The sequence below is a fragment of the Zootoca vivipara genome, chromosome 13 (genome assembly GCF_965207765.1).
Source record: "Zootoca vivipara chromosome 13, rZooViv2.hap1.1, whole genome shotgun sequence".
Classification (NCBI taxonomy): Eukaryota; Metazoa; Chordata; class Lepidosauria; order Squamata; family Lacertidae; genus Zootoca; species Zootoca vivipara.
Genome location: NC_142596.1, coordinates 6500031 through 6512082, shown reverse-complemented (window position 1 = coordinate 6512082; position 12052 = coordinate 6500031). Strand labels below are relative to the sequence as shown.

Sequence of the window (12052 nt, the reverse complement as noted above, 5' to 3'; positions counted from 1 at the left end):
TGTCACTATAGACCAGAGATTTCCAAACTTTTCATGTTGCTGACACACATGCATAATTTGTGACACAGTAATTCAGTTTTACTAGCAAACAAACCCCTTATAAAAGCGTGGGAAGCGTTTGGACGGCACACCTACACACTGCAGCCAACACACTAACGTGTTGTGACACACAGTTTGGAAAGCTCTGCTATAGACTATGATTGATTTTTCGTCTGAACTGCCCAGTAAATAAGGTAAAGCTTCTGTATATCCCATATACACCCTTCTGAGTTTCAGTTTCTATAAATTTTAAAGCTATCCATTTCATTCAACCTAAGAAGTAGTGAAATCCTTATATTTTAGTGCAGTATGTGACATGCATCAGTAAAGCCTTATGTCTGAATTAGTCTTATTTTAATCCAAACTCAAGTTCAAGATAAGCAGGTTCCTGGAGATTTTGAAACATTGTGTGCAAGCGCTATTGGTGAGCACCCACCATTTTTTTCATGAAGGTTTGCACAGAAATCTTGCTGAAGTAATGGAGATAGCATTCCAGGGAGATTTTGCTGTATGTATGGAGGTGGACTGGTTTTAGCCTTTCATCAATCACTCCTAAAACATTGGCATTTAAGAATACTGTTACTAGTTATTCCAAGTTCAACAGTCATATAACTATCATTATAAACAAACTAGTTAATGCTGCATGTAAAATCCAGTAGCAAAGGGTTGGTTAGCATCTCTTCACCAAACAAAGCTAAATGCTGCTTATGCTTTTTAAAATTACTTGAATCAGGTTGTGGCCCACAGCTAGGGATGCTGAATTAGTCCAATTCTCCTTTAAAGTCATCCAAGCTATTAGTTGTCTCTGCCTCCTGTGGACGTGAGTTCCATAGTTTAACCATGCACTGCATGAAGAAGTTTTTGAACAATACTGGCCCAGACTAGTATGATGTTTGAAGCTGAGTGTCCTCTACAAACTTTTCAGAATTAAGGGTGTAAAGGAGATAATGATGGTAATGTTTCTGCCTTTGCTCTGAGCTCTTCCCCCACCCCCAAATACTTGGGAACATGCCCTGCTGTAGGGCAGGCAGGAGGAAAACGTAGTGATGATGCCCCTGAAATGCTCCCCCTGCCCCCAAACACCTCAACAACAACCAGGAAAAAGATGATCGTTATTATTGTCATCAACATTATGGTGCCTCTGCACTAGACTGCACCCACAACTGTGAAACAATCCCTGCTGCAGGGTAATGAGAAAATGTTGCCATATGCAACATCCCACCCAACATCCCACCCTCATATTCAACCGTGGTTTTTCCCAAACAGCTGCATGCTCCATGTACAGGCAGGCAGCAAAACAAACATAGCAAGAATTGCTCCTCCCCCCCCACCCCAATTTTAAAATAAATTATCTCAAGCAGCTGCCTGCTGCCTATTCCATGTGAATGGCAGGCAACAAAACAAACAGGGCAATAGACAGATGGATCCAATGACTTGAAAATAAGACAAAAACAGTTAAAGTACACTAAAGTGAAGTGGGAAAAAGTAACTCTTTAGGACCCCAGCGGTTTCTATTGTCCAAATAATTCGCTTGTCAACCACAGCTGTGATTTCATTTATTGGCTACAAACACTGACAGGCAGGAGCGGCTAAGCCAGTTCATTTTGGTTAGAAGAGCACCTATATATTTTGTTTCGCAACCTTTTTTCTAGGAGGGCTAGAAGCTTCATTTTCTTTAAAAATGGAAGCTCAGAGACTGAGACTCCCACCTGAAGGCACCAGAGAAAATCTTCGCGGACTATGGTTGGCAACCACTGAAATAAATGTTACAATGATAAGAGGGGAAAGCTAAAAAATGCCCTAATAACTGAAAAACAAATTGGGAAGAAATGCAGTCAGCTCACAGATGCTCCACAAGAAAAATAAAACTAAATTCACTGTAAATTATTCATGGCAAATTATTTGCTTTGCTCTTCTAGACATTTAGGGGAAATGGAACTGTGGACCTCTGAACTATTAAGCAAAGTAGAACACTAGTTATCTCTTTTGTAAAATCATCACATATAAAAGTAACCAACACACAACTAAAAGGTCAGCAAAAGGAGGGTATTCAAGTAACAATATGCTTACAACCATAATTATTTTTATTAAGCTGTGAAAAATAATTATACCTTAGTTAACATTCTGCATGTATTTAGTAACTGCTTATAAACTGCAGCAATCCAGGAACATGACCACCTGGGAAGAGAATGTAATTAAAATGATAATAGGCCCAATGAGAAGAGAGGGTATTTGCTCATCTTTGGCCCAGGGGAAGAGTACCCGATAACAAATGCCTCAAAATGTAAACAGCACAACAAATATTTTGAAATATTCATCCTGTTGGGAAGAAGCAGTTGTGTTAAGGTGCAACATTAAGCAGAAATAAAAGCAAGGGAACATGCAATCCTACATGCCCTTTTATAGTCCGATCCTTTACTGCTAGTGAGTTTTGTTTGATTAGCATTTTCTGCACACTGGCTAGAAAAAAATAGGCTGCTCAAATTTTAAACAAGCAGGTATTGGAAAATGAAAACTATTTCAAACATTCAGGTTGCACATGGTACCTGTCCAGTATGTTATCCTTCATCTCCTCTAACTTAGCTCAAGCAATCCATTATACTTTAGCATCTCATGCATTTTGGGGGGGAAATACCGGTATGTGGTTTTTCCCTGCTCCTAGATGCTTATTGGTGTGTATGTGAAGTGGAATATGTTTAGGAGAAGATAAATGAACAAAAGAAAAGCACCAAACGCCATCCATAGTGGCCAACCAGATATCTATGGATGCTCACATATACGGTATTATAAAACCGACATACTGCAGTATTATTTTTTCATATTGTTTCAGTAAATGAAATCGTCATATATTGCATGTAAAGTGCTCATACATTGCTTTGCTTCATTCTGGAAGATGTAAGACTCAAGTCATTTGGATGTTTAATGTTATATTCTGTATTTGCTTTGCAATCAATAGTTGAATTCTTGAATAGTTGTGAAGTATTTTAATTCCCTCCTTTTTTTAAGGAAGGCCCCCCAAAATCCAAAGATGTAGTGTGCTGATTCCCCAAGACTTGAATTTGCATTAAATTTAAGACTGTAGAGTCAGCATCAGAGTAGTTTAACAGACAGTGCCTATAGCTCTCTAATTTATACTAACATCACTCTGTTGAAAAAGCTTACTCTATTACATGCAGGGGTATTCTTAATTTTGGCACTGTGATAACTTGCCCAACTCTTTGTGGTACTGAGATGTGCAGCTTCAAAAAGACAGGAGTGCTCATTCAAAACAAAAACACAGTGTTTCGCCTCCTGATGTTACTCTTTTATTCTCTGCCTCTTACAGCAACTTTGAATGCCCCCTCAGTAAACATTTACACATCACCCTGCAGTCCACACCATTTCATTCAAAATACTGTACGGTGAATGCATTCATAAATGATCTGGGGTTGAGCAGTGAGAGTCAGATTTTCAGGTGACTCTAAACTGTTTAGGATGGTGAAAATCTAAGTAGGGTGTTTCCTTACATTCTTATGCCATATATTGTGTTATAATGGTGAGATGCTAAAGCAGAGGTTTTTGTATCAATCTAGTGTGTATTCATCATAGCAGGAATGGGGATTCCCCCCCTTTTTTCCCCTTTTTTGAGGGTTGCATTTATTCTTGTCCAACCCTTTAGGGCTGTATGATAGCAGTGGAGATGACCAAATAAGGGATGTGGTCATTACACACACTCAAACACAGATAACTCCCTCTTGGATGGAGAGAGGGGGTTGCTGAAGTTCCATTCTCCACGATCCTTCCTACTGATACAGTTTCAACAAAGCTGACTTTCCTTGCCTTTGTCAATGGGGAAGCCACTGGCAGCAGTGTTCGGCTGTCTACTTCCGCATCAGTTTGGATGTTTTCCATGTGCAGGCAGAAAACACCAAGCATTGAGTTAAGATCAGAGCAGCTGAGAGAGGAAGAGAGATCACTACTGCCATCCAATGCCTCCTGAAGTGTAGAGAGGCAGGGTTTTCTCCCAGCACTGACTGTGCTGACCCTGCTGGACTCTGTGCAGGTGCCATTTTTCCCCAGTGGATAGTCTGCCACTGTTGCTGCCGCCACTGATATATGTAGGAGGGTACTGGCAAGCCAGTTTAAATGATTAAGTAGACATAGTTCATGAAAGCTTTAGTTGCATATTTGATTTTGTAATGGAAGGAGAGGCACTGCCATTATGGGAAGGGTGTGTATTTAATATTTCTCTCTCTTGGAAGAGCGAGAGGGTTGAAGTGCCCCATCACTTGTTTGCCAGTGCTCAATGGCAGCCTATTGCTCAGTGACTGAGCCAAGATCACCTAGTGAACTTTGTGGCTAAGTGGGAATTTGAACCCAGGATTTCTTGGTCCTGATCCACTCTACAAGATCAGGCAGGACTTCATGGCAACCCAAGGCAGGAGAAGAGTGTGTCCTGTCACAACAGTGCTGCTTACATCTCCATTGCATTAATACATAGAAGGGCAGCAGCCACTGCCATGAAACCAGGCAGTCTCATGAAGTGGGATCAGCTGGGGATAAAGAGTACACTGGGAAAACCTTCTGCCCTCAACTTCGAAGTTGAGGTGGGAAGAGTGCTGTGGCATTCAGGTCCTGTTTGTGGGTTTCCCTAGGCTTTTGGTTGACCACTGTGAGAACAAGATGCTGACCTAGATGGGTCTTTGGCCTGATCCATCAGACACTTCCCACATTCTTTTATTAATAATGCACCACTTTCATTAAAAAAAAAGATTCCATAAAATATGGGGTGGAGGGGGGGAAATACAGAAAAATTCACTACCAACTTATTTCTCATTGCTAAAAATGGAAACAAGATTTGAACAAGATCAAAACAACCAGTACTTGTTATCAGTTCTTCAAACTCTTACAGATCTCAAGAGTCTAGAATATAACATTGGTGGGCAGCTCATGGAATTGCATATCCATTACCAGGAAGGCCACATGCTGCTCTAAAGATCTTTCTGGGAAGGGAGCAATTAGAGAACAAATAAATCTTTTGACCGTATAAAATTACAAAACAGTAACTTGTATAATGCAGTTTCTAACTCCTACCTTTCATGGGCATACACGCTTCGCATATGGCATGCCGTTAAATCTTTCTTCAAAAATAGCTGGCAAGAAAATGCTGCAGGAAATTAATGTAAATGGTTTCCTATACTTTAGGACAAGTAACAACTTCAAGCAATTAACAGTCACCTTGTGGATTCATAGCACCCCCTGATGTGATGGTGGTGGTTGTTCTACACTGTACACTTGTTAAATTGGCTTCTGTGTATTGAAGAACATGCCTGGGATGGATAATCTATGACCCTCCAGTTGTTGAATGGACTCCGAACTCCTATCAACCCCAGCCAGCATTGTCTGAAATGATGGGAGTTGTAGTCCAACAAAATCTAGAAGGCTCCACATTCTCAATTCCTGTTACAGAGCTTTGATGTCAAATTACATTGATCTGTTAAGAGAAACCAGATGTTTGCATTTTTGTAGGGCACTGAAAAAAGGAGGGTACTGACATACCACACATACAAAATTTGTTTAACTGGAAATTCTTCTAACCACCCCTAAGAGTTTTCACACACTAGCGAGTTGGAAGTACACTCTTCCAAGAATAAAAACTGCAGACAATAAGTTCCACCCCAAAGCCAGACCTTGCCTTCTACTGAAATAGAAGTATATTCTATCCGGAGGAGGAGGAGGAGGAGGAGGAGGAGGAGGAGGAGGAGGAGGAGGAGGAGGAGGAGGAGGAGGAGGAGGAGGAGGAGAAGAAGAAGAAGAAGAAGAAGAAGAAGAAGAAGAAGAAGAAGAAGAAGAAGAAGAAGAAGAAGAAGAAGAAGAAGAAGAGTTTGGATTTGATATCACTACCCGAAGGAGTCTCAAAGCGGCTAACAATCTCCTTTCCCTTCCTCCCCCACAACAGACACCCTGTGAGGTGAGTGGGGCTGAGAGACTTCAGAGAAGTGTGACTAGCCCAAGGTCACCCAACAGCTGCATGTGGAGGAGTGGAGATGCGAACCCGGTTCCCCAGATTACGAGTCTACCACTCTTAACCACTACACCACACTGGCTGTTGATGTCCCATGTTTGAGCTGAATCATCTCAGATCCAGAATTTAGCTGGTTTTGCAATGAGGTTATGGGTCTAGTTGTTCTGGCCCTTGGAGTTACCTATTTCAGAGTGAATCTGTACTGCCTGGGAGCGCAAAGGCCCAACGGAAGCAGTCTGTAAATAAAGGAAGTCACTCTTTAATATATTTTTCGGGAGGTGTTCTCCCACAAAGTTGTAGAGATGTAGATTTCAGCTTGTCCTCTACCGCAGCAATTTTTCAGTACTTGTAATTTAGTCTTGAGCAAATATTTTGTTTATAAACCCTGCCTGGAATATTGCATACTTTAGTCAAAGCTGTTTATCATTTGGTATAGGGCTTGTTATTTACAGGAAAGAAAATGCTGAGTGCAGTTAACATGAGCAGCATGATTCATACTGCTTCAAACAATTTTGCAAGCTAGGTATTTTATTTGCTTGGTCTCTTGACAGTTGCTGGGGGCAAATTGCTTGAGCAGAAAATTGGTAACTTTCTTTTGCTTTTTTAACAGTAATGTGTCCGTTTTTCAAGTAAGCGATAGTGAAATATGTGTCAGTCATATTAACCTCCCAAGAAACTCCAATTCTATGTTACAAGAGGGATAGATTATCTAGGTCTCAACCCCTGCATGCCTTGCAGTCTTAAGCAACAATTTGTAAATAACATTTTTTCAATATCAAATAGCAAAAATAATTTCATACTTGGAAGGCATCAAAAGCTAGCATTTTTCATTACAGGTTTAGCAAGTGTATCAAATTTATTTTTTCCAAGTTCCTCATTTTAAGCCAAAGTGTGTAAATTAATAATTGTAGTTTTTGCTTCTGATAAAAAAATCAACCTTTTTAAGTATCAAACATTTGTACTTGTTTTCTTTCATGTACACTTTATGCTCTATTGATGTATTGTTAAATCTCTACTCATTAGGTTCTCTGCATGTAGGCAGTTCATTTTTATTTTTAATTTTATAGGAAAGACATCAGAAAGAACTCCATTTCCGTTGTTTGGTCGAGAACCCGGACTCTCAGGCTGTCAGGTAAACGTTTTAGTTTTAAAACATTTCAGCAGCTTATTAGAACTAATGCTGTTAGTGTTCCTGGGCATGCAGAGATAATGCAGATGGCTTGTGATTGTATAGGACCTGGATATGTATGTTTGAAGTTAGTTTTCTGCTCTGCAATTCTCCCATTTTATCAATATATTGATATACTGTATCGATATATCCATATAGTATATTTATCAATATATCAATATCATGCCTCTATGATGTTCCACCTGCAGGTCCTGATTTTCTAAGCATGGTTAGGAGATTGGGGACATGCTATAAAGTCTCGTGTTGTATCTCTTTCTTGCTGTGGTTTGCTCTAATCATGGTATCAGTGCTGTAACCATGATGTGTATCAGTGCTAAGTAGCAATGGAGGCTTGGCTCTTAGGACAAATCTGGCACTGCCCTCCCAACCTCAGTTTGCCCTGAGCCAATCCCCACCTGTCTGCCTTTACAACCAAGGGGTGGCTCTGCCTGCCATTTGCTCTGGCTCATTTCCTGTTGGTTTTCCAGCCTTCTGCTACACTCCTCCCCCTCTGTGAAGCTACAGTCCTCCCCCTCTATCTTGTTATCTTTTTGTGCAGTAGCTTTTGTAATATGTGTGCAGTCATCTGTATTTTTGAATTTTAATACAGTGGTGCCTCGCAAGACGAAATTAATTCGTTCCGTGAGTCGTTTTGTATTGCAAAAAATTCATCTTGCAGTTTTCCAAGGTAAACAAATCAAAGCAAAAAAAAATCAAAAATCATCCGAAGCATGGCCATAGAAAAATTTGTCTTGCGAGTCAACAAAAAGATCACAAAACGCTTTCGTCTTGCGAGTTTTTCGTTGCGTGAGGCATTCGTCTTGCAAGATACTACTGCATTGACTGAAAGCTACTTTGTGAGGGTAGTCATACTAGAAGGCAGCTTATAAATTTGTTAAATAAATAATATTTTATTACTATAAGTATTAGAGTTTATTACTACAATTTAATATTATAGTTCAGGCAATCTGCAAGTTGTCTTGTTCTCCAATTCCACGACTGCTAGGTTTGCCTCAGAACATAAGGTTAAATGCTTCCAAAGTTTGCTTTGCAGTGCTTCTGTCAACAAATGATCTGTGTTGCACATTTTGGGCACTCTCAGTTTGCAAGGCAATAGTAAGTGGCACTGCCTGAGACCTTTTGTTGTACATCGCCAAGGATCTGGAGTGAGCATGTGCAAAAAGGCATGCCTGAAAGATTCTTTTGCAATATACAAAACAGATTTGCACCACTGAAATTTCTCAGATCTGTATGTAGCAACGATATGCTTTCTGTATACACCAATAGACAAATACATGATGCTTAGCATCAAACAGCAAAGGGAAGCGAATATCTATCTACGTCAATAAGACTGAACAGTCCTTGAAACGAGGGGCTCAAAAGTTTGCCTACACACACCCTGAGACGGATAGGGGAAACAGGGAGGAGTGCATTTAAAAGGGCAGCGGGCAGCTACAGCTCTTCCTCTTCCTCAACCTTTGTTCTAACAGCACAGTATTCAAATGAATTGGAAAAATTAAGGGCAGTTTTTACTTTGGAGTCGTGCAGGGCGGCTTTTATAGCCCCAAACCCTCAGTGCCAGCCAGATGATCCACACTGTGGCAGGAGAAGCAACATTTCACTCAGGCAGCAGCAAACTTACTCAGGAGTCAGGTAGGGAAGCATTCTCACTTGTGCAGCAGCACCAGCAATTTTAATCTCGCAGTTCTTCATGTGCAACAGCAGGATCTCCTCCTGGGGTGCCTGTTGGTGCCTGTCAGTCACCTGCGGTAGCCCAGGCTTCTGCTTTCCTGATGCAAGCCCCATCTCTTGCCACCCCGTGTTCACTCATGCTTTGCCCCTCCACCATACACCTGGCCACCTGTTCCTCCCCTCTCCATTGCATGCCTCAGCCCAACAGATAGCCCAGAACCAGCACAAGTTGATGCTGGGGGTGGCTGAGACCTGGAGTGCCACAGCAAAGCCCAGTGCCATCCTTGTGCTAGCTGCTGCCACTACTACCAAGGAGGAAGTGGTGATCCGAAAACTGCAACAGCGGACAAATCATGTCATGTTTCGTGTGAGGTGGTGCTTCGTATGCTGCCCGTCTCGCCCTCACTCTCCACTGCCGCCCCAAACCAAGGCAGGACACCCAGCGCAACATTAGGCCCCAAGCCTCCGCTGCCCTCCACAGGCGCTTCTGGCAGCGTGGGACTGGAGCTTACAGGCAGTCAGCATCATCACACTCTGCCTCCTCCGGGATGCGGTTCTTCCTCTAGCTCCTCTTCCAATTGGTGGCTTAGGTGTCACATTTCAAGCAGGGGCAGGAGGGAGGAAGTGAGTTTAAACAACGGCAACACTGCACTGTTCTCTGCTCCTTCCCAGCGCAACTTGATTTCGCTTTGCACAAACTCTCACTCTCCTACCACTGTACCCACCTTCTGCCCTCACCGTTTGATGACGATTGCAAAAATGGAAGAACTGTGTCCCATTTAAAATTAAAACGGGACACTATTTACTTCCAAAATGGGACGATTCCATTTTTTATGGACAGGAAGAAATCCTATATTGGACACTGCCTTTTTGTTGATTCAGCCTAGATTTGCATTACCCTTTTTAGCTGCTGCATTCCATTGCTGACTTTATGGTCTGCTAAAACCCCTAGATCCTTTTTCTGTGTGTGCTGTCAAGCAGGTGTCATCCATACTATATTTGCACATCTGACTTTCATACTTTAAATACTTTAATACTTTCAAACATTAAACTTTTTATTGATCTCTGTTGAAATAAGTTTTGTTAGTTGACCAGTTCTCCATCCTGTCAATATCTTAGATCATGTCTGGTGTTTGCAATGCCTCCAGAATGTCCCAAGATTTGATGTCCACTGAAAATTTGATGATCACCTCCTCCACTCCATCCAAGTCATGATATAAAGTCATTAAATCACACCATGCCCAGAACAGAACTCTGAGGCACTTCCTTTAGTGCATATTTGAGGCACTTTTGACTTTGATCAGGATTTCCTTTTCCTCAGTATCGTGATGTGGTCACCTCCACCCAAGGTCCCCATTCCTTTCATCTCATCAACCGTTCTTCTGGCCGATGGAACTATCAGCAAATCAAGAATTTATTAGACCTTTCATTCTTCACTGTTTGCTTTCCAACAGATCCTATTTATTTTTAAGTGCTATGCGATCATGTACCTCGCTAATGACTTGTTAGCACAATGCATTTAATGAAAACTTTATAAGACAAACCACCAGAGAGAATTCTAATCTCTCTCATTTTCTGGCAGTTGCTATTGATTACTCATTCAAGGTTCCTTTGTTTTTCACTATCTAATGATATTCTCTCGAGTGAATTCTTAACAACCTACAGATAATTGTGAGCTTATTTCTAACATTTCCAAGCAGAATGAATTTGCAATATAATATAATTTCTAAATGTCATTATTCCCCATGTTTGATGTTCCTATACTTTTATTTTTCAAAAGGTAACTTACATTCAACAGTTTAAAATGCAGCATTTATATCTTATATATATTGGGTTGTATTCAGTGTCAGTCCTACTCAGAGTGCACCTGCTGAAGTTAATAGACATGAGTAACTCAGATCCATTATTTTTAATGGGTCTACTCTGAGTAGAACTTGGTTGGGTGCAACCCACTATATTTATATAAAACAATGTATATCACCCTTCATTGTTTATTACTTTAAAGCTACTCCCTCTTGATTATTTTCCTATTTTATTGTGCTCCATTTTGATAGCTGTTTTATGAATGGCTTGCTGTATATGCTCTTATATATTGTATGATGCTCTATTATTGTAAGCCACTTTACACATTAAAACAAAGCAGATTGTAAGCTTATTCATTGTATTAGATTTCATACAGCATAAAACAGGTGAAAACCCAACAAACGATATATATTTTTAGCAATAGGAGTGACTGTACTCCTAAAACTATATCCAAATTTTGTATCCCTTGAGTTCTGTGCAAAATAATGGATAGAACAAAGTTTCTTTTGGTGCTGGATGGATAGCCTTGCACCTCAGTGGATATTGTGCGTGTTTTACAGTGGAATAAAAAGAAGACACAGTGTTCTTTAAATGACAGGTGTATCTTAGCCACCTCTTTGGGGTATATGCCTCATAAGGCAGCTTTCATATGCAGTGACAAAATGTGACAAAAATACAACAGAATTCTATTAAAATAGTAGATCATTATAAATATTTGCTTAATAGAATGAAGTCAGTAGTCCTCCAGTCCACAGAATATGCCTTAACACTACTCTTGAGTGGTCTGTGGCTGCAGGTTCTGTGGATTTCCAAACTCATATCCTGAGTATTTTAAATATGTAATTCATCAATAGCTTTACTTGCCTTGCTGTTTCAATTAAACATACAGTATTTATTTGGAAATGGATGTCAGCACCTAGGTATTTTAAATAGTTTCTGGCTGTTCATTGGTTGGTGAGTAGTCAGCGCAGTATTTGTGTAGTCACTGACTTTTTTCTTTGGGTGTCTGTTGGAGGTTATTTGTGGATTAGCTAGGTATATTTGAATTAGCTTACAGTAGTGAGTGCTTATTACTGAGGACAGTAATCCAAGCAGTGATAGTCAGTATTCCAGGAGAATTGCCTGCTATTGATTATCCTTTAGTAATTGGATGTGAATTTAGAAGATGAGGTTCCAGCTTGCGAGAAGTCTCCAATTCAGTTTTAAGAGCATTAGGAACTAAGCTACATGTATCATGTCAGCAAACTTATCTTTTTGAAGAGACCCCAGGCACTTGCTCAAGAGCGAACCTGGTATTGATAATACAAAGCTTATTTCATAATGTTATGATCATCCTTGGAGTTGGA

General features: G+C 40.5%; 1 protein-coding gene across 12 annotated transcripts in view; it reads left to right on the top strand.

Annotated features, from left to right (window-relative positions):
- The window catches only part of TCF12 (transcription factor 12), a 138145-nt gene that overhangs the window by 65715 nt on the left and 60378 nt on the right, over nucleotides 1-12052 (top strand). For all 12 annotated transcript variants that reach the window (XM_088657204.1, XM_088657206.1, XM_088657202.1 and 9 more), the window contains one exon: nucleotides 7111-7175. In XM_088657204.1, the coding sequence (XP_088513330.1) occupies nucleotides 7111-7175 (65 nt within the window). The remainder of the gene's footprint in view (nucleotides 1-7110; nucleotides 7176-12052) is intronic.